General features: G+C 34.8%; 1 protein-coding gene across 3 annotated transcripts in view; it reads left to right on the top strand.

The window, feature by feature from the left end:
* Positions 1 to 23,901, top strand: part of THADA (THADA armadillo repeat containing) — a 286,797-nt gene that overhangs the window by 47,612 nt on the left and 215,284 nt on the right. For all 3 annotated transcript variants that reach the window (XM_074378785.1, XM_074378786.1, XM_010967713.3), the window contains exons 23-25: positions 13,093 to 13,225; positions 15,935 to 16,048; positions 20,946 to 21,068. In XM_074378785.1, coding sequence (XP_074234886.1) covers positions 13,093 to 13,225; positions 15,935 to 16,048; positions 20,946 to 21,068 — 370 coding nt within the window. The remainder of the gene's footprint in view (positions 1 to 13,092; positions 13,226 to 15,934; positions 16,049 to 20,945; positions 21,069 to 23,901) is intronic.

Below are 23,901 nucleotides of genomic sequence, written 5' to 3'. Positions count from 1 at the left end.
TGCCGATAATTTCATTCATTCACATAATAGATTTCCTCCAAAGAGCTTGTGAGGAAACCTTAAATTACTTAATGACTAAGTGTTCATGGCAAGTGTTCTCTAAATAAAAGGTAGTATTTTCCAGGAAAACATTTCCATTGCCTGGAAACTTTTTGAAATGAAGCAGAGTTCTGCCAGCTTTGTAGCCTCAGCAAACATTTTATTTTGGGCTGTTAAGACATCTACTCCTTGAATATTTTTAAAACATTTTTTTCACACTCCTGGTAAAAACATTTATAAAACATTTTGGCAGTTATGGCCTGCACAGAATATCTTTAAATGGTACATAAAAAAATGTCCCTGACATTAAACTGCTGATCTTGAAAATATTTTGCTATCTTTTCAACTCTTTCTTTCCAGTGTAGACATGACTTAAGAATATTTTTTTTCTCACAACACAACACACTTCACTCCCTTCAAATCAATTAGCAGATATGTATATTGAACACTAGCTGTGTGCTTAGTACTTAGTGCTTGGTTTGGAGGATACAATACTTCTTTATGAGACAGGGTTCCTGTTCTCAAAGAGCTTATGGTTTAGTTGGGGAAATAAGCAGGGATGAAGTTCAAAATATTTAACAAATGGTATGTCATGGGCACTCATCGGTCACAACAGACACTGGCTATAAGCACCCAACATCTTGGCCTGTATGGATGTGTGTTAGCTGAATATAACTGTCAAAATTTGGGTAAAATTTACAAATTCTGTAGGAATAGCAGAGAGAGAAAGCCACAAGGGTAGGCTGGTAGGGCTTAACGGAGGAGGTAGAATTTGGACTAGAGCGTGAGTAAGGTTTCAGTTGGTAGGAGGAGAAAGGAGGAGACTTTGTGAACAAATATTCAGAGGCTAGAGTCAGCATGGCATATTGTTAGGTGAGGAAATAAGCCAGTCTGAGTGGAGTGATGGTGGTGATGGCGGTAGAGTTAGTAGGCAATGCCAAGTAACTGTATAGATGGAGGGCAAATTATGGATACCTGGAAAGTAGATTTGTTGTAGTAGGGACAGAGAGAGCCATTGAAGATTTCTGATCTGAAATAGATCACAGGAGGCATGTGGAAGAGAGAAATAGCGATTATGACACAGTCTTAGTTCTGCTTATATCCATTCTATTTACTGGCAATGAGATTGTACAAAAGTTAATCTCCTTAGCCTCTGATTTCTTCATCTATAAAATAAGATAAAGACTATTTGCCCTAATTGCCAAGTCTCTCTGGCTTTTGTTATGTGGATCAAGTAAAATAGATATTTACAAAGACCCTTTTGCATTATAAAACTTAATAGAAATATAAAACTTAATAGAAATGTAAAACATTATGAGATTGACATTGGTTATGGTGTTGGTGCATTAAAGTAGCTTTTCAGTTGGAAGTATTAGGTTAGATAGATTGTAATGACAGACTGAAGTGAGGGGAGCCTAGCATCAGTTACAACAATCAGAGCTGAGGTGCTGAGAACTTCCTCTGTGACCGTGGCTCTGGGAATGGAGGGAGGGAAGTGGCGTCTCAGTTAACATTCAGCCCCACAGAGTAAAAACTCTATGTGTGATATTTTGAATGCTTAGAAAGGAAGCTGTGGATTATTTCATGATTTTATGTGTCGAGAATTAAGACAGTGCATAGCTGGGTGATTCTTCTCCTTGGTGTATTTACTGAATTCAGCTAGTGGTGTTCAGCTGGTAGATGAACTGATTAGGGGGTTCATGACAACTTTACTCAAATTTGTGACACCTTCATGGGATGGCTAGAAGACAGGGCCTAGTTGGGACTACACGTGGCCTCTCAGCATAGCAGTCTTAGGGTAGTTGAAATTCTTACATGGCAGCTGGCATCCTCCAGAGAGAGTATTCCAAGAGAACAGGCAGAAGCTGTGTGGTCTTTTCTGACCTAGCCTTGGAAGTCTCATAGCATTGCTTCAGTTACATTCTTTTGGTTCTAAGTGAGCCTTAAGGCCAATTGGATTCAAGATGAGAGGGATTAGACTTTACCATGGTGAAGTGGCAAGATCATGTTGTAGAAATAAGTGTGGGCTGGGAGATACTGCACTGGCCATCTTTGAAGAATGTAATCTACCACATGAACCAAACTGATTGTGTCACCAGGGAGTCCATGACTGTCCCTGCAGATTAATTTCTGGTGACCAGAAAAATGGGATTGATGATAACAAAGGCATGGAGACTGAAAGAGGTAATTAGTTGGATCAAGATGAATACATTTGTTTTGTATGTGTTGAGTGTGGATGATGGTGGCATATCCTGGCAGAAATATATAAGTCAGAACTTGGAGATAGGGGATTAGTTTGGGTGATATTACAGAAACATAGATGTAGATTTATGAACTGTCTTCATAAACATCATAGTTAGTAGGATTGCAGTCTTTAGGGAAGAGCTTAAAAGGAAAAAAGAAGAGAGGACCGTGGTCAGAGGCTTTTGAACAACTGTACTATGTGGTTGAAAGTACAGTTGAAGGCATTCCAAATAGATTAAGTGGGGAGACTAGGCAAGGCCCAGTGCCTGGTATCTCAGCCACTCTTAATATGCTTTAAAGATCTCCTTATGGCTGTCACTGTTGGCTTTTAACCATCCTGTTATGAGTTCCCAACTGTTGCTTCCAAACCAAGTGGTTCTTGATCCCTTTGGAGACATTTCAGATCTGCTGAACAGAATGTTTCACAGAGAACATCTTTACAGTGTGTGTGGCTTCCTTTTGTTTGGTTTTTATTTTTAAAAGAAAATGTGTTTCTTTTGGATCATTCTGAAAGCCTTTTATAAGCACTTAAGTTATGAAAAAGTTATTTAGGCAGATAGCATTTTTAAAGTTTGCAGAAAGAAATCTGGGCTTTCATGGAAATCCACTAAAATGGAGGCCAACTGCTGGCCACCTCTTGAACTACAGCTGTGTTAAGGAAGGAAGCACTTAAAGAGATTAATGGATAAATAACCGAAGAGTTAAACATGAGCCACATTTGTTTGAATTGGTTTTTAATAGGATTATTCAAAATGTCTTCACATGTAAACTGACTTCAGTATTAAACAATCATCTAAGAATAAATAAGAATGGCAGACACTGTTCTTTTTTTTCTGAGAATTTTTTGTAAGCCACACTTGAGTATGTGCACGCGTGCACGCACAGGCACAAGCTGTGTTAATTTTCTAGAATCTGATTTTCTTGTATGGTGCTTTCTGTTTAGAGTTTGATGAAATATTCATGCACTCTTTAAAAAACACAATTATCTGCCTGTTCGTAATTACCTGCTTAAGCATTTGATTAGAGTGGTTAAATGCATTAAAGTTACAATTCTAAATTCAAGTTTCTGATGAAATTCACATTTGCTTATTTTCTCTCTATGATCTTAGTATTTTAAGTTGTTCTTTCAATGAAAATGAACATAATCCTAAACTAGAGTGCTAAACTGGGGAATCTACCATTCATTAATTCACCCATAAATTAAAAGCTTAACTCTAAGGGGATTAAATTGTTGTCTACAATTCTAAATCTAGAAGGTAGGTTCCTGAGCACTTGCTATTGTCTTGCTCTTCAGTTTATGGAATTGCTCTGCTTACTGAAATATAGCTTAACCTACAGATATTTGTTACACTAATTACAATCATTTTCACATTATTGGCCTGAAAAAAATGAACTAATGACATTTAGCTGTTTTTTGTCATAAAATGCTAGTGCTGACTCATGGATGTCAACAATTACGGTGGACAGAAGTAATTTAAATATGTACTTCAACTTTCATCAGTTAATTATAGCTACTACAATTCAAATTCAACAGAAAACGTCTTATGAACAATTGAAATATAATGGTGAAAAAATAATTTCCCTCTACTTTACTGGAAAATGAAAGACCAGATCTCTTAAGAATATGCAACTGAGCAAGAAATAAATCTAGAATGTAATGTATGAGATTTGGGGAAAAAGTCATTCAACTGTAAATAAAAAGTACATAATCTTGTCTGCGCCTTTAATTCCATCTCCTTTGGTAAATGTGTCTAAATATGACACTTTTTATTTCTGAATGTCCTATGAATTTTATTTGAAGTATTAATAGTTAAAGAATAACTAGTGGTCATCCACTCTGGGAAGCCATATTAATACTTATAAAGAGAAAAAAAATCCTTTAACTTTCCCGTTTCTATAGTGGATTATTTAAAGTCTAAATCTTTGTGTCTTTGGTTTGTGACCCCTGAATTTTTATTTTTAAGCCTACTCCATAGTTGAGTCAGATGTTACCTTCTTTCTGGAACTTTGAATACTCATTTTTAAAGTTCTCATAGTAATACTGAGTCATTTAGACTCAATAACAGAGGAATCTTGTTCTTAGTGAATAAATTCTATCTCAGCTTTGTTGGCAAAGTTCCCAGAGTTTTTAATATTAATTTTTTTCTCCTTGATCTCAGAGAATGGTTATGTTAAATATTAAGAGAACCAACAATTTGGTACATCTTTCTAACCACTTCTTTTAATCCACTGTATCCTACCCTTCTCCCTATGGCCTTCTGATTGGTAATTCAGTTTAGTCTTGGTCATTCTTATTGCATATGCCTGCAGCCGAGGCTTCAGAACAGCCCCCTGATGTTTTAGCTGGCAGTAGACCTCAACAGTGTTTGACAGTGGTGAGGGAGGTTAAGACGGCTTCTGTTGATATGTAGCTTTCTCACTGGATCTCATTTGGGCAAATCATTTTTAAAGCTTAAAATTTCTCCATGCTTCAGGGCTGTGTTCCCTTTTTTAAATGTGTGTGCACATGCACAGAACCTTCCTGCACATCTGTCACTGTTTAGTTTAATTGAAATAATAAACATGAACCTTGAAATAATAAACACAATACTTGACCAAAGAATGAATGGAGTGGAAAATTTAGCTAATGAAATAATAAAGATTTGGAAAAATCTTTAAGGAAAAATAACCATACTGAAAGAGTTTGAGGAAAGGAAGGTAACATTTTCCAAGTAACATAAGTAATATAATCAGAACTCAACAAAAAATAGCTCTGTGTTACCACAGTTAGGTAGATGCACGAAGCCATCGGAAAGCCATTCTGTAGTCAGGGAACCTGATTTAGTGGTACAAAATAGTCTAATGACCAATTAGTTGGGTATACAGCATATGTAATTTGATTTCGGTCTGGGTTTTTATGCTTATCTTAGAATACTTACCCACTACCAGTGAGATAGCTTTGTGGAGAGAAATTGGACTAATCTGTTTATAGAACAATAATTTGCTTCAGTGATCTCCTCAAGACAACACAAAGACCTAAAACACCAGCTATGGCTTGGCCTGTTCATTTCTGTTACTTTGGGTGACGACTCAGGCAGTAGCACTTAGCATAGAAAAAAGACAGACAAGACCAACCCCCCGCCCCTTTTCCTGTTAGGGTTTTTTTTGTTTTTGTTTTCTTTTCCTTTTAAACTTCTACTACTTCTTGACTATGATGAACAGGAAAATCAGAGTGGTCTGATTCCTCCCACACCCCGATCCTTAACCACCACATCCCTCAGAGTGTAGACGAAAGAATATTGAGATATGAATTAGAGCCGAGTTCCACCTACCAGCTTTGTTGACGTTAGGAAAGCCATGTAACCCCTCTGGGCTGCTGTGTCCTCTTTGATAAAATAAGAGGATTCAGCTTTCTAAGGCTTTTTCATTTCTGCGCATTCTACTCATTATGCAATGCTGCTTTCTAGTTTCTGACTGGGAAAGTCTGGGGATTTGGAGTATGAAAGACTGAAGGAAGTTCGATACATTTTTAGTAAACGTGCTTTAGAACTGCTAGACTGATTTCTTAGGAGTATTTTGCGATGATAACATTTAGTGAGAGTTGCTTATGAAGAGTTTGAAGCCCTTGTAAGAAAGTTGCAGTTTTTATGATGTAGTCAGACTAAAGATGCAGTGTATTTTGTATTAATTTTTTTGTATAAAACAAAAGAGCCTTCAGACAGAGAGGATGTCTTCTGTTTTAGTAGAGAGGCTCTTGCTGACAAAAGCGGGCTTGGAATCCCCATGGTTGTGGCTGGTGTCTGCCTGGAGCTGGCACAGCGAACCACGGACCCTGTTACTCAGGAACCTCCCCTTTTCCTTGCTGTCCCTGCATTGTGTGATGAGGAATCAAAACAAACAGCTAAGAGTTTGTCACATTGTTCTTGGGAGCCTTGCGTGGTTCCGTTTTTACCTCTCAATCCCTTCATTATCATAAACACCAGCAGCTCTGGAGTTTTGAAATCGCTTCCTTATAAAGTAATCTTTTTTTGCTGGGGAGTAGACAGAGGGTTCATTGAATAGTCAGAACTCTAGTTTAGGCTAATATTGTGTTTTTATAGGCACAGTGACTTCACTGTTGAGGAGCGTTAAAATTTCAGCCCTCCTTTTCTACACCTAGTTTTTCAATTATCTGCCTGACTGAAGGCACAGCTAATGGGCAGCAGCTGGCTCCAGCACTCGTTGGTCCTTATTTATTCATTCAACAAATGATTTCTTGAACATCTACTGTGCCAGATGCCATGTTAGAAACACTGTTCAACCATTGAGAATACGATGTGGTAAGCCAGAGTTGCTGTGAACCTAGAGACAATTATTAGGATCTAAACTGAAAACATTTAACTCTGTAGAACTAAAAAAGGCATGTGAAGACCTGAACAAGGGACTGGGCTTGTGTGGGGCCATGATCAGGTATTTGGGGGACAGTCTCATCAGGAACTTCGGGTACTTGTATAATTTAGGGTCACTGCTTTTTCTGTTTGGAATATTAACCCAGATAATATCTCATTGAATTTCAAAGCATTTTTATAATGATTTTATTTTCATTCTTAGGCATTGAGAATCAAATGATTTGTCCATAGCTACACAACTAGTTGGTGACAGACCCAGCAATAGAATCCAGATAGTTTTTTTGAACTTCACTCTGCTTCAGAGATTAGCAGTTCAACAGAAGTACGTTGATCACTTGCTGTATGTAAGAAATTGTAATAGGTAGGCACTGTAGGAGGATGAAATATTAGTAAAACATGGTTCTTGTTCCTAGAGGAACTTCTAGCTTAGCATTTTAATCTTTGATACTAGAGAAATAAATTAGATAATTTATAAGGCAGAAATGGAAGACCAAGAAAAAAGTCTACTTTCTGAGCTGTCTGCCCCAAGTTATGGGAAGAATAATTAATGCATTAACAAGCATGGTAAGAAGAAGAGCCTGATGGGAGGCAGGATAATACTTTAGACTTGTTGAATTTGAGTTGATGTTGGGAGGTTGCCTAGTGGGACAGCAGACAGTTGGAAATACAGGCCAAGAGATTGGGAGAGGGGAGGGGTCAGAGTTAGAGATAGGATGCCCTGGGACTCCTCCAATTTTTTAGCATGGAAATCCAGCATTCTGGGAAACCCTCTGTCCTAGGCAGACAGGGACATTGGTCACTCTTACTAGAGATACGTATTTGAGAAATACATATTTGAGAAAAATTTGAGAGGAAATAGTTGTAGGCACAGGTCTGGTCTCCTAAGGAGCCTTAAGAGAGAAGGGAAATGCTTATAACCTGGTATTAAATACTGTATTTCTGGAATTCAGAAACATTGGTCATTTGAAACATGGTTTCTAACCCATGTTCATAACTGTGTAAACCTTAGTTAAATACATACTTTACACAAACCTGAACCCTCTATTGGGTTTTGAATGCTGTCCTTGGTTTTGTTTTTCAGTCTTGGAAAACAGTTATCTCTTGAGATAGTACTTAGGCTAACAAAGCTGACTTTGGCTACTAGGGGGTTTCAGTAGAGAGTATCTTCATATCAATGCTATGACCTTGGTATGTGGAGACTCTGGATATGTTTATACCTGTCTGAGGAAGTTAAGGAATTGGAACACCTGCCTCTAATGGTGGCTCTTATCATTGGAAAGCACTTTTGTTTATACTTTCTTTTCTAGTTACTATACCCTCTTTCTTTGTCAGCCTTGTGTTTTAGAATGGTACACTTCATGGAGTCGGTAAGTCATAAGTTGTTCATATATTCCACAGATATTTATTGAGTTCCCTATTGGATGCCAGGCCCTGTTCTGGGTGTGGGGAATAAAGAGGTGAATAGGACAGAGTGTGTCCTTGATAGGGAGTTTATATTTTAGAGGACATCTAGAAAATAATAACAAACTATCAGACAGCAGTATATATTCTGATGTAATAAAGTTTGGTGGTAAGGAAAAAAATCTCTCTTTCCTCCTACACTAAAGTGAGCTTGGATGACAAGAAGCAACAGCTTTCTGAGGGAAGAGCTTTCCAAGCAATGGGAGCAACTAATGTAAAAGCCTTTGGTGTATTTAAAGAACAGAATGGTGAAGATGAAGCTGAGCGATGTGGTCCAAATATGTAGGGCTTGGTGAGCTAGGATAAAAAGTTTGGATGTGGTGCTCCCTGGAAATCGATGGGGGGTTGTTTGTTTTCTGAAAGGCTCCATTCAAATGGGTATAAAAAAAAAAGGTATCTTGGGAATTGTACAAACATGAGTAAGTGTGGACCCTAGTAAGTAGCTTTAAGATGATCAACAAATAAAGTACATATGTGTGTATTATAGCATTGCATGGAAGAGAGGCGAAGGACTGGTTGGGACAAATGAGAAGCTACATCAGTATAAAATAAATGGAAAAAAAGTTTCGGTTCCCAGAAACTGTGCAATATCTCTCATAGCTGCCTTTATCCTCCTCCTGACTCATTTTCTACTTGTTCTTGGAACCTTAGGTCAATTTGTTCAGTATCATCAGTAGATGATTTTAGACTAGTGCATGGAATATTTAAACTTATGAAAAGCAAACACCTTTCTTTTACATTGTGAATTTTTTGTTCTTTTAAACCTAAAATACATATTCTCTGAGTAGAAGGATATAGCCCCTCTTCCTACTCTAGTTTAAAATCAATAATCTGACCTGTTTTTTTATGTTATAGGCAGCCAAAAACTTTGCTTTGCAAAACTTTGGACTTGGGTGAGCGAGGAAAGTGGAATTCCTTGTAACAACGTTAATATGATAGAGGTTTGGAGGTGATTCTGAAATTGTCAGCTTATCTTTCTTCTACTTTTTCTGAAAACTTCATTTTTTTTTTAAATGAAGAAAAGTACATTTTTTCCAGTTTCCTGTTTTCAACTGTACTCTGAGGGAATAATACTCTTAGGTCTTTGTGATGTATATCAGACCATTACTAATCAGGGACAAATCCTGGTTTTGTTCCAAAAACAAACTGATTTTTCTTTTCATTATTAGAATTATCTAAATGATTAGCAAGTGAAAAGGAAAGTGATATAAGGAACCATAGTGAGGTAAAAGTTTATTAACAATCAGTAAATAAATAGGTTTGTTTTTATTGACATTTACTCTTCTGTACCCAATAACTTATTTATTTGAATAAATTTTTATTTGAAGTTGCTCTTAAAGCTGACAAAATTAAAGTGTGTTTATGGGAAAGGATTTACTTCCTTGTGCTAAAAATCCTTAGTGGTAACAGCTTTGTAAGTTGTTATTTGGGAAATGAAGATACTGGTAGAGGCTTAACCTTTAGTTCAGTTACACATAATTAATTTCCTGGCAGTTGAGTCTTGATAATTTTCTGGGAATTTTGCTTCATATGTTGGCTTTAAATGTATTTCACATTTAAAATGTGAAATTAGTTGCTTTGTGTTTGAAGGTGAAATAATTTCATTAGGCCAGCAGTGAGTCATTCGGTTAATGTAAGGAAACAGTTTATTAACAGTAATAAATGTCCCCACTTGTCTAAGGGAGTTGGAGCACCTCCAGAATGAATAAGACACAGTTGACCTCAAGTCAGTCACAAGTAGGCTATCCACTGAGTGGATTTTCTGTAGGATATTTTAATTCTCTAGCTAGCTTTCCATCCATATCACCAGTTTGTTTCAAAACTGCTTTAGCCCCTACTCTGATGGTAGATATTCAGGGACTGAAATCAACCTAAAAGGTAATCTGACTGAAACATGGTTAGGAAGGCAGTCCTTAAAACAGTGTACTCTGGTAATGCATTCTAGATGCAGAAACATGCTTTCTGAATTATGTCTAATTTGGAATTTTTATTCGACTGCTCCTTTCCTAGGGCATAGCATTAGTGCCAAGTAACTTAATCTTTTTTTTTTTTTTTCTAAATGAATGAATGAAATCCACTGAAGCAAATAATAAGAGAGTGGATAATATCTCTATCATGAGCCAGATCAAGCCAAATGTGTATCTGAGCATTTAGGGCAGGCACTTTGAAATAATGCCTTTAATTTATTAAACAAGGGCTGTGGTGTCAATCTACATTTTTGATTCTCCCTCTGTCACTTGTTAGCTGTAAATCTTGAGCAAATTATTTAACTTCTCTCTCTCTCTGTCTCTCTGCTAGATTAAAATTAGTATGAAAGATTTGAATGTGTTGATAAGTATAGTGAACACTGTCATCAACAGTTGTATAGCTGGAGGAAAAGCATTCCAGACGTAGAGAAGGTCAGGTACAAAAGTCTTGGGAGGCATGGACTTACGGTATTTAATGAATAGCTCGTAAACCATTGTGAGTGGAGTGAGTAAGTGAAGTAGTTGTAGATAAGATTAGAGAGGTAATGAGGACTAGATATTGTAAGACATAGTAAGGACTTCGGCTTTTATTCTGAGTAAAATGGGGGGTCATTGGCGAGTTTGTGAACAGAGGAGTGTCATGATCTAGTCCTTCAAAATGATTACTTTGACTGCTATGTTGAGAACAGATTGCAATAGTAAAAGCAAAAGACTAATTAGGAAGTTACTGTATTATTGTAATTTAAGAAAGGGACGGTGATGGTTTGGAGAGTGGTAGAGATAGTAAAACGTGATCTGAATCAATGCAATTTGAAGATAGAAAGACAGAAGATGATAACAGATTGAATTTGGTATTTGAGAGGAAGGATGACTTTAAAATGTTTGGCCTAAGTTACGTTATTCATATACTAGAATGGGGAAGACTGTGGTACAGTAGCTTTATGGAGGAAGATCAGGAGTTTAGTTTGGGACATATTAAATGTGAGGCATATAGTAGGCACCACATTGGGACTGCTCTGGGTTTACTTTGTTGAAGTATGTCCTTTAGGATTTCTTTTTGTGTGGATCTCTGGGAGCCAGACTCCTCTTATGTCTCTGTCTTTATCTTATGTCTACTTTCGAATGTAGTTTAGCTGCATATAGAATTCTGGTTGACAGTTATTTTTCCTCAGTGCTTTAAAGATATTGCATCTCTTATTATTGCCAAAGAGAAACTTGTCTTTGGTATAATAGGTGTTCCTTTGTAGATATACTTTTTACCCCCCATCTTGTGATAAGATTTTCTTTTAATCAAAATTTCACCATGATATGTCTAGGTATGAATTTATTTACATGGAGTAGGTACTTGGAAGATACTTTGAATCTGAGGCTTTGTGACTTTCTTCAGTTCTGGAAAATGTTTAGCTATCTCTTTTGAGTATTTTTCTCCTAGTAATCATTCGATTCCTGCTTTCTGTAACTCCTATTAGATGAAATTAGAGTCTCTCAAACTATCGTATGTATGTATGTGTATATACACATACATATACACATACATATTACACATATAAATATATAACATGTGTATATTTTGTGTTTTTATCCTTCTGTGTACAATTTTGGGTACTTTTTTCAGAAAACTGTCTTCTAAGTCAGTAATTCCCTAGAATTCATCTTATCTGTTATTTTTTTAAATTTTGAAGTGTATTTTCATTACCAGTATTTCCAATATCTTTATTTTCATAGATGCCTATTCTTACTTCAGTACTGCCTGGTTTTCATAATTTCTTGTTCTTTTTTAAATAGAAATTATTCCTTCATTTAGCTCTTGAGTATTCTAAACAGTTATTTTAAGGTTTTTGTCAGACTGCTCCAGAAAATTAAGCTTCATATGGAGTGAATTTCTGTTCTAATTATTGATTTTTTAAATTGTCTTTCTTAATATAAACCTTCTTTCTGTGTTTTGAATTCACAAATGCCATTGGCACATCCTAAAATAATTCCTTGGTGTCCTATAGTATCTAGTACATATATAAATTTCCTCTGTTATTTGAAAATATCTTTTTTACAGTTTTTTTTTTTTCAAGTTAGAATCTAAACAAGGCTCAGACTTTGCATTTGGTTGTTATGCCTTTGAATCTCTTTGAACATTGGTGTTCAGACTATTGATGGTTGGTTCTGGTGGCTGAGGGAGCTGAGTGGGAAGCAGCAGGAGGGAGGTAACGGATTACCTTTCTGCAGACTGTCTTCTTTAGTTTAAAAAAGAGAGTACTTTCCTTTGGACTTGATCTTTTTATTTTCATACTAATTTTAGTTGAATCCAGTTACGATCTTCCTAAAATGATTTACCACTAAACACCCTATTTCTTAGGATAATGTTATGTAATTTAGTAGGACATAAGTTGAAAAATTTTTTGAAAGTCAAATATTTTTAAGCACTCTAGAGTAGCAGTTAATATAATAGAGCAGAATCTCACTAACAGTAATGTCCAAATAATTTCAAAATGTTTACGACTCTTTCTAAATAACTTGCTTTATTAATTCTCCACAGGCTCTGGATGAAAATTTTAGTTGTGATGAACCTTTGAGAGAGATAAAATGATTACTAAAATATACTTTAAAATGTGTTTTTTAAATATGTATAATCTCTATAAATGTGGAATATAAATTACAGTAAACTTTAAGGTTATATTCTCCTTGTTGGAAATCTGGAGTTTCACAATACAGAACGTCAATGAGAGCTTGATTAACTTCCAGAACATTTTGAATGTGGTGCAGGCCTAGATATTAAAGCTTATTTACAGACGAGACACATGCTCTGTGTGCTTTTGTAAGAAATGGAATCTGTAATAGCTTCAAATCCTAAGACCCATAATAAAGAAGAAAGGAGGTGAAAAGTAGGAAGTGTAGGAATCCAATGTCCAAATGTAGGAATATTTATTCTTTTCCAACAGTGTTAATGTATAGCAATAGTGTCTACCTTTACTTTTTGGCTCCTGATAATTCCAAGTGTTTGCCTTATGTATGCCTTTTAGATGCCCTAATGTGAGTCTGCAGAAGCTACCAGAACAGTGGTTATGGAATGTTTTACAGGAAATTAAATGCAGTGATCCTTCATCTAAACTCTGTGCTACAAGACGCAGTGCTGGAATTCCTTTCTACATACAGGTATTTATGTACAGGTTCATAGCTGGATTTTTTGTTTGTTTGTTTTGTTTGTTTTTGGTCTTTTGACAGTAGTGAATTCTAACCCCCGGACATGTGAGCATATTGCATAAGGGACATTTCTTTTCTATAGTGTATTTCACAAGTACTGTAGCATTTGTGGCTTTGTTTTAATGTGTGGACAGTGCATTCCTATAACAAATCTGTTCTTGGAAGAAACCCTGTAAGAGGTCAGTCTTGTCATATGAACAGAGGATGGTAGAGATTTCTGCCTGTGTGTGGTACATTCATTGCTCACTTCCAGGAAGTGCATATACTGCCTTTTTTTTTTTTTTAATTAGAAAAAATATTCTTCCTCTCCTTTCAAAGACCCTTTAGGCAACCAGTGTTAACAATTTCTTTTGAATCCTTCCAGAAAATATCCATGCATAAAATAATCCTAATCCTAATAGCAGTGAACTTTTGTAAGTGGTTATTTCACATGCATTATCTCATTTAATCCTTCCTCAAGCCCTATTATCATCCACATATTGTGGATGAAGAAACTGAGACTTAGAAACGTTAGGTAAGTGACTTACTAAAGGCCACAGAGATAGTAAGAACAGAACTAAAACTTGAGCCCAGCACCCTACCTCCTGAACCCTTCTATGAGAGAGTGTGTGTGGGGTGTGTGTATATATGTGAATGCATTTTCTTTTTTAATGCAGATGAAAGCATGTTTCACATACCGTTTTGCTCCTTGCTTTTTTTCACTTAGCACTATACCTTAAAGATTGCTCCATATCAGCACACCCAAATATTGCTATTTGATAGGAAAATATTTTATTTCCAGTGTCAAAATTAAAAGGCCATCACCTTAATGAATCCAAAGAATGCAGACCCAAGTCCTAACGATACCAAATCAGATCCAACCTGAAAGATCTTTGTTTAATACTCAGTAGGATAAAATCTAGGAATTCGGTGGTATAACAAAAGCAATGAAAATAAGTGAAATGAAGTCTGCTTTTTAATACCCCAGCATTTCCCCCTTCTTTTTCTTATTCCTTCCTCAAATTTCCAAAGTCATGATTTTTTTATGACAATGAACACCAGTTGTAGAGGTTGATTTGATACAGAGATCACCCAGGTGGTTCTGCTGAGTGGATTCTGGGAATCTTCAGAAATCAGCTGCTCTCTGATCTGACCCATTCTGGATCAGTGTGGTTCATTCTCCTGTCTGTAATTCATTCTGACCCCGTGTGTTTTTGCCTCCCACATCTGTCTGAGGACAGATGTTAATGCAGCAGCAAGGTCTGGTTGCATGTTTGTGCCATGTGCTTCCACCCCTGGTTCCCAAGTAGTGCTAAATATCAATAATAGTGACAAAACGTCAGGATTGCTCTTTCTTAACCTAGCGTTGGGCAGAATGTCATAACTACACACAGCTTTTGGGGGATAAAAGCTGTGGTTGCCAGAAGACACATCAGTATTAAAATATAGCCTTTTATTTATTTTAGTTGAAAATTCTAAATTATTAGAAAAATCTCATCAGAGAGCCCCCATTTTTCTTTAGCATAGCTTAGTATAACATACCAATAAAGTTATATTCTTACTCTGGTGGAAAACTCTGCTTGGTGTTAGTTATAGAGAAAAACTGCCTACTGCTTAGTTTATGAGCTTACCTTTTTGTGTAGAGAGATATACAGTTTTTTGAATGGTCATTAAAAAAATAGTATATATGTTTTCTGAGCATAAATATGTTGTGAGAAATTTCTTTTTTGAACTGAACTGCTTTGCCTTTGTATCTTTATTTCCTCTTTTATGGACTATAAATGCTTAAGAAGAAGCTGAATAGCTTGAAACTTTCACTCTTGGCAGCCAGTAGCTACATGCATATGAAATATTCCATCTGCTCCCAGTCCTACACAACCACTAATCTATTTTCTGTCTCTGTTGATGTGTCCATTCTGGACATTTCATGTAAATGGAATCATATAATATGTGGTCTTTGCATCTTTTCTTTCACTTAACATAATGTTTCAAGGCTTATCCGTGTTGTAACATGTACCAGTACTTCACTCCTTTTTATTGCCTCAAGTGGTTTGATACCCTATTTTTATGTTTCTTGAATATTGGCAAAACATTAGGCACAAAATAAATAAGCAGGTCTTGAAAATTCAAATACAGGACCCTCTTTGAAGTTTATAGCATCTCCTTTTGTCCCATGGAGTTTCCAGTGTTACAGTTTGATAGTCCTCCAGATAGAATCTTGTTAAGAGTTAAATAACTGATTTATCTCTGGGGAGTTTTCAAATCCTTACAGGAAATTTAATCTAGAGGGTTTTTTTGTTTTTCAGGTAAAGAGAAGTTTCTTGTTGGATAAATTTGTTACTAAAACTGACTTGCTTATTGTATCTGAGACCTGCCACCTAATTATGGTCCTGGAAGCGTTGTCAGCAAGAGCCATTTTCAACCTCTTAGACTAATATAATTAACAAGCAAACTAGAGGTGACCTTAGAGATTCCATGATATCACCACCTAATTTTACAGATGAAAAATCTGAAGGGTGGAGAGGTTAAGCTGCTTGTCCAAGGCCACATGGCTTAATTAACTTGCTTAACACCACATGATTTTATAGAGGGGATTTTGCATTTTGGAATCAGTTCTGGGAAGTAGCGAACAGGTGTATATAAAATAATGGTCCTGATAATTTTTGCCTTGTTTTTCCATAGGCATTGTTGGCATCTGAACCTAAGAAAGGTAAAATGGATTTATTGAAAATAACAATGAAAGAGTTAATCTCTTTGGCGGGGCCTACAGATGACTCACAGAGCACAGTCCCCAAGGTAATAATGGAAATCTACAACCCTGCTAGGAAGTCAGTGGTTTTAAATCTTTGCTGTACTTTAAAAAAATATATAATCTGCTCAAGATACAGAACTCTTGAAGACAAGACAAACATTGAAGGTTTTTTGGATGAGTTTTGCTTTGGTTTTGGTTTCGGGGCCACAAAATAAACCATTGCTTTAGTTGATATATATTGACCAAAGTGATCTGTTTTTAAACTCTAGTGAAAACAGTCAATTTAGGCAAGATATTTTATAATATTACTATTGTATCTAAAAATGAATGTGCTGTCACTTTAAAATTTCATGTGTGCTGCTTTGAGTTGTATATTTTATAATTCAGCAGTTCAATCTGTCCCTAAAATGGAGTGTCTGACTTTTGATATATTCACATTTTGATTTCAGCTAATACTTTGTCCCTTTTAGTCACTGCTAACATTGGTTTAAGTATATATTTGTGTGTGGGTATGAAGTTGGGTTAAGTATTCCACACAGCTCTACTCCATTCTATGGTAGTAAACACCTGTCAGATACTTCTTGTCTGGGCTTTCTCAGTAAATGCTTCATGGTAGAATGTTTCTACCCAACTGTGGGAGGCCCATGTTAGGTCAGAGGACAGACTGAGAGCTGAAGTTTACAATCAAGTACAATAAGTTTATATGGTTTTATTTCAGAGCGTGTGGGAGGTTTTAAAGGGAAGCCCATGGGCCAGAATGTGGACAAGTGGAAAAGGATAGGATTTGTTAACACATGTCAAATGGTAGCCTGTGACGCTATGATGTGAAATTTCTTTAAAAATTTTAAATAAAAAGTTAGATTTGCAGATACTAACTACTATATATAAAATAGATAACCAACAGGTTTATACTGTATAGCACAGGGAATTATATTCAGTATCTTGTAGTAACCTATAATGAAAAAGAATATGAAGTCGAATATATGTATGTACATGTATGACTGAGCTATTATGTTGTACACCAGAAATTGACACAACATTGGTAAACTCCAATTAAAAAAAAGTAAGTAAAAAAAAAAAGTTACTGATCACCTTTCAGATTTTACGATATTCCCCCCTCCAAAATGTGAAAAATGTAATTGGTTCCATTTTCTTAGACTATCACCTTAAAAAAATAGTATTTTTAATAAGAACACTTAAAAATAATGGAGTTTGGTTTTAAAGAGGGCTTTAAATTATTGCCTTAATTAGCTTCAAGATCATTAATTGCCACTAGTGATCATTTTTATTAAATTGGTAAAAATTTAAAATTTCATCTCTGACCAGCCTTCTAGGTGTTAGATGATATTTGCCTTCCTTCTCCCCCTCATGCTTTATTTATTTTTTTAATGTATCTATGAAACATTTCAGCACATAAAAATGTCTGGTGAATAATCAACACCCATGAAACCGATTCCAAGTTTAAGTAAAACATTACAGATAAAATTGTGTACACTGTAGAGTCCTCCACATCCTATTTCCCTTTCTTCCTTCTCAGCTATAATCACTAAACCAAATCATTTCATGCATTTTTTTCATTCTTTTAAGAGATTTTTTTACATGAATGGTGATATCTGCACATCGTTTTATAGTTTGGGGTTTTTTCAATCAACATTTTAAAAAATTAGTAAGCTCCAAGTTCATTTTAATTTATGAGCACTATTTCATTGTATACAAATTTTTGCCTTTCTACTTGGTGTGAAATGGTATTTCCCATTTTTATTTTGCATTCTCTGATAACTGGCTAGCTTTAACATCTTTCCATGTATTTATTAGTCTTTTGGATAACTTCTGTGAATTGCCTGTTTAAAGACTTTGTCTACCTTTAATTTGGTTATTTGTCTTTGTTTTGCAGGAGTTGAGTTTTTTTGTTGTTGTTTTAAAATTATTTTTATGATATTTTTTCCTTTTTGGTTGTTTGAATTACACATATCTTCTCCAGTCTGCCGCTTCTTTTCACTTTGCTTATTATTCTATTATTGCCTGGAAGTTTTAAATTTTAACCAAATGGAATACATCAGCCTTTTCTTTTATGGTTTGTGCATTTGGATCAGGGTCAGAAAGATATTTTACATTTTCGTTTTAAAGTTCCACTTGTCACATTTCCGTCTTTATACCATCCCTAATCTGTTTTTGTTTGTAAAAGAAAATAATTTATTATTTTCCCTTGGATTAGCAATATACAGTCATTTTTTATGTAATACATTCTTTCCCCTTCATTTATGACATCACTTCTCTCATGTACTGTTTCTGTCGATATGTGTGTCTGTTTCTGTGCTCTATTCTATCAGTCTGTTAGTCTATCCTTGGGCCAAAATCACTGTTTTAATTACTATATTTTTTCAGTAAGTTTTGGTATCTGGTAGGGTGAATCTCCTTTTTCTGTTTTTCTTCAGAATTACCTTGGCAATATTTGTCCCATTGCTTGTCCATATAAATTTTAGAATCAGCTGGCTAAGCTCAACTGCAAAGCCTTTTTTGAATTTTGGTTGAAATTTAAATTTATTGATTCATTTGGGAAGAATTTTTTTTGGTATTGAATCTTCCAGTCCATGTCCGTGGCTTATTTCTCCATTTATTCAGATCTTCCTTAATGTTTTTCATTATATTTAAGAATAATTTTCTATGAAAGTCATATAGATCTTTTATGAAATGTTCAACAACCTATCTAAATTGCTGTATTACAATTAATGACTTGTCTGTAAATTCTTTGGATTTTCTTTATAGATAATCCTATCCTTAGTAATAATGCTGTTTGCTTTACTTTTCAAATTCTTTAAAAATTTTTTTCTTATTCTGCTGACTGGCACCTGTAGTACAGTTTTGTATAGAAAGAGAGATAGAGAGCATCCTTTTGTTGTTTCTGATATTTGCTGTAGGTTTTAATCGATCTCTTATCTCATCAAATAAATCAAGTTGTATTGAATGCTTTCAAGCATTTTTGAGATAAATGTTTTCTTCTAGAATTTGCAAATATCATGAATTATATTGACTTTTTAGTATAATACCATCTTTCCCTACAGAGAATGAACTCCCAACTTTGAAATAATTTTTTTTACTCATTGCTAGATTCACTTAAAACTTAAAAAAACCTTTTTTTCTCATATTTTCCCTGGATTAACATGTGGTTTTCCTTTTTCATGCTGTACCTGTCCCTATTTTTATGTGAAATTTGTATTGAATTATACATACAAATAATATGTGTGCCTCTATAAAGTTTCACAAAGTAAACATACTTCTATAACCAGCAGGAAACAGAACATTTTAACACCTAAAATCCCCCTTCATACTGCCTTCTAATCAGTACTTTTTACCAGTGTAACCACTAGCTTAATTTTAATTCCTTAGTTTTACCTGTTTTTTTTAAATTTCATGTAAATGTAATCATACTTTTTATATTCTTTTGCTATGGTTTCTTTTGACCAACATTATGTTTATGATAGCCATCCATATTGTGAGTTATTCATTTTCATTGCTTTGTAATAGTATACAGTTAATTTACCATTCTTCTGTTGATGAACATTTGGGTAGTTTAAAATCTGAGGTTATTGAGGATAGTACTTTTAAGAACACTCTTGTACATGCCTGATGGTGAGCACATATATACATTTCTTTTGAGTAGATACTTGGGAGTGGTTATTGGGTGTGTGTATGTTGAGCTTTGATAGATACTATTGTTTCTCAAAGTAGTTGTCTCTACCTTATTTTGATAGCCAGGCTGTACTAGACTGATAAAATAAATTTGGGAGTCTTCTCTAAACAGTTTAATACAGATTTGGATTATTTATTCTTTGAATATTTGGTAGAATTCATCTGTAAGCTCACGTTGGTCTTTTGTGTGTGTGTGTGTGTGTGTGTGTGTGCGTGTGTGATTATTTTGTTGGGTTTGGCTTTTTTTGTTTTCTTTTTGGTCTGTTTTTTAACTGTTGATTTTCTTTATATGATGTAGTGTCTGTCTTGCTTTTCCATTTCTCCCTGAATTTGTTTTGGTTAGTTCTGTTTTCTAGGAAATTATTCATTTTGTCTTAATTTTTCTAATTAATTGGAATAGTAATATTTTTGCTTTATTCTCTGATGCACCTGTAGTCATGTCCACTTTGGTATTCATACTATTGCTTATTTTCTTCATCCTCTTCTTGGTTAATCTTGTCAGAGGTTTGTTTCTATTTCAAAGAATCACCTTTTGGTTTTGTTAATACTCTTAGTTATGTCGTTGCTATTTTCAAATTTTCTGCTCTTTTTAATTTTCTTTCTTTATTCTGAGTTCTTTTTTTTTCTTTTTGTCATCTTAATTGGACATTTTTTCCAATTCAGTTTTTTAGTAGAAACATTTAAGGTGTACTTTTCTTTTACATTCTACTTAAAGTGCATGGCACAAGTGTTCAATTGTAGCATCTTTGTTCAGCTCTAAATATTAAATGTTTTTCTTTGACCAGTGTTTTAAAATGTATCAGTTTTAAAGGTATATAAAGAAATTGATTTCTAACTTAATTCTACTATGATCAGAGCATAATCTGTAAGATATTAGTTATTTGGTATTTGTTGAGGCTTTATTTGTGGCTAGGTGTGAGGTCATTTTTAAAAAAATAAATGTTTCATGTGTGCTTGAAAAGAATGTACTGTCTCTATTTTTTAGGTACAGGATTCTACATATGTCCATTGGATCAAGCTTTTTTTATTGCATTGTTCAAATCTTGCTAACTTTAAAAAATTTGATTTATCAGTTATCAGTTATTAGTTATTAGATTTTATTAAAATCTGCTATTTCATTTGTGAATTATCCATTTATTCTTGTAATTTATTAATTTTTGTTTGTTTTGAGGCTATGTTACTAGATATGTACAGATTTAGAAGTCTTCAATAGTTTTGAGCCTACAACTAATTTTGAACTTTTTATTCTAGGTTCACGCTTTAAATATCCTTAGAGCCTTATTCAGAGATACACGTCTGGGAGAAATTATTATCCCTTATATTGCTGATGGAGCTAAAGCTGCAATTCTGGGCTTTACATCCCCAGTCTGGGCAGTAAGTGCTTTTGCCATTCATTTTCATTGACTTAATTATACCTCTGAGTAGATGTTAATAAACTAACCTTTCAGTGGATGATAAAAAATATCTATTCCATTTTATCAAGGAGTTTCTCTAAGGAATAGATCAGGCTACATTTTTACCCTTGGCATTTTATGGTTACATTCTGTTTCCTTTTTTGGTTTATTAGCCATGACTCCTTGTTTTCTTATTTTAGTGATTGTTTCAGAGTTTCTGATATACATCTTTAACATCACAGTCTACCCTCAAGTGATATTTTACCACTTCACTTAAAGTCTAAGAACCTAATAATATATACTTCTATTTCTCTCCTCCCAATCTTTGTGCTTTTATTATACATTTTACTTTTATGTATGTAATAAACCCACACTATATTGTCAATATTTTTGTTTAAGCTGTCAATTATTACTTTTAAGAAGTTGACCGTATTAACCATTTTTAGGTATACCATTCAGTGGCAGTGTAACTCACAATGTTGTGCAGTCATCACCACTCTCCGTTTCCAGAACTTTTTCATCTTCCCAGGCAGAAACTTTGTACCTGTTTAACAGTAACTTCTCATTATTTCCTCCCTTCAGCTTTTGGTAACCTCTATTCTACTTTCTGTCTCTGTGAATTTGCCTATTCTAGGCACCACATATAGGTGGACTCATAACAGTATTTGTCTTTTTGTGTTTGGATTATTTCACTTAGCATAGCGTTTTCAAGATTCATCCATGTTGTAGCATATATCATAATTTCTTTTTTAAGGCTGAATGAAATTCTACTGTATGGATATATGACATTTTGTTTGTTCGTTTATCTGTTGATGGATGTTCAGTTTGTTTTGATGGATGTTCAGTCTGTTTCTTTTTGGCTATTGTGAATAATGCTGCAGTGAACATTGGTGTGCAAGTGTCTGTTTGAGTTCCTGCTTACAGTTCCTTTGCGTATATCATTTAACTTTTTGAGGACCTGCCGAACTGTTTTCCACAGTGGCAGCACCGATTTTTACTCCCATCAGCAATACACAAGAGTTCCATTTTCTTCACATCCTCACCAACACTAGTTAGTTTCCATTTTTTTGATAAAAGCTATCCTAATAGGTCTGAAGTGGTATCTCACTGTGGTTTTGATTTGAATTTCCCTCACGATTAGTGACGTTAAGCTGGATGCAGAATGACTTTAAGTATTTGAATGTGTTTTTCTTTTGGATGTTGTGTATTCTGAGTTCCAGTGTGTTAAGCGAGTGCTGGAAATATACTCTATCAAAAGGTGAAAAAAACAGACACTCACAGAACATTAAAATGGGGGAAATTAAATACTGAGTCTCATTTTTTGAAATATGATCACTGTCCAAACTTTTCGATTCAAAACCCTAAGATAGTAGGCAATACCCAGTATAGTTGCTGGATTTAAGAAAATAAACTTTTACATGTTTTTAAAAAATAATTCCTGGGAGAAACACCATGATTTTATTGTTTTCCTACATCATTGTGCCTTGTTGAATGAAAGAGACTAATCTGCGGTTTGTAGGTACTTGACTGTAGCTAAAAAAATCCCCAAAACCAAAAAAAAGACTGGCAAGGGAGGGAAGAAAAGAAGGAAGAAAAGAAGCTAGACCTCAAAATGTTACCTACAAAATAGAGAATTTACTAGCAAGGCAGGCTTTCCAATTAGTGAGTGGTATAAACCATTTCATAACTGCCTGGTGAGCCTCTAATTGAGAGTCAGTATATTGCAATGTAGCCCAAGGCACAGACTCCCAAAGTAAAGAGGAATCCTCAAGGTTGCCAATGCTTGCCTGGAAAATTGTACATCTTCCTGTAAGAAAGATAAATGTCTGAAATTCTGTCTAGGAGCATTGCCTAACTTCTCCTGAGGACGCAGTGTTTACCTTTTGCGTTTACAGGAAATGGAGCAATAGCAGTATACCGTCAGGAGAGGTGGGAATGTGGCTTGACCGTCAGGAAAAGTAGAGATCGTAAAACTGATTGCCAGAAGTATCAGTATTGTTTTCTTCAAGCCATTAATTCCAGATGAACAGAGAAACATTCTCTGTGAAAGAGCTTTCAGAGAATGAAACCTGGCAACTTTTCCAACTTTTTAGCAAACTGAAACAGAAGTGAATGGGTCATTTTTTAAAACAGTAACACATGTGCGCTGTAGAAATTTTGAAAATAAAAGCATAAAAAGAAAAGCAAAAGTTCCCTGTTAAAGCTACCATGCAGAAAGAATAATTTGGGGTATTCTTTCTTTCTCTTTTTTTTCTACGTGGGTTTCATATGTGTGAAGTACACGTATACACACATATCTACAAAAGACAAATATATTTAAGTGTTTGTGTATATATAGTTTTATTTGGGGGGAGTTCTTCCCTTTTAACACAGGTTATAAGGAAGTCTTTTTGTTTCTATCCAGTTTGTTTGCTTTACTAGAAAGAAGAAACATCATAGCTGTCGTGATCCATACAGTGATTTTAAGATACTGATTATTACATTTCCTTCATTATAAAAAACTAATGTAAGATATGCCCGAATTATAAACCAGCATACTCAATGAATGTGAAGAAGTCTTTGTTTTACAAAACAATTTACCACAGCATTCTCTACTGAAGTCATTTAAAGAGTGATTTTTCCTGAACACCTGTGAAATATGGTTTGATTTATAGAAATATGATTTGTACACATCTTCTCAGGACTATGTCTTGTGCCTAAAGGTACATCTGTATTTTTGACCTAATTGTTTTGTTTGATAAGTTAGGAAAAAACACAAGTAAAACAAACGTAATTTTAATTTTGCAGTAAAGGAACATGTCCCAGGAAAATTC

Source organism: Camelus bactrianus, chromosome 15, assembly GCF_048773025.1.
Source record: "Camelus bactrianus isolate YW-2024 breed Bactrian camel chromosome 15, ASM4877302v1, whole genome shotgun sequence".
Lineage (NCBI taxonomy): Eukaryota > Metazoa > Chordata > Mammalia > Artiodactyla > Camelidae > Camelus > Camelus bactrianus.
Note: the sequence above shows the minus strand (reverse complement) of the source record. Positions and strands in the feature narration are given on the sequence as shown.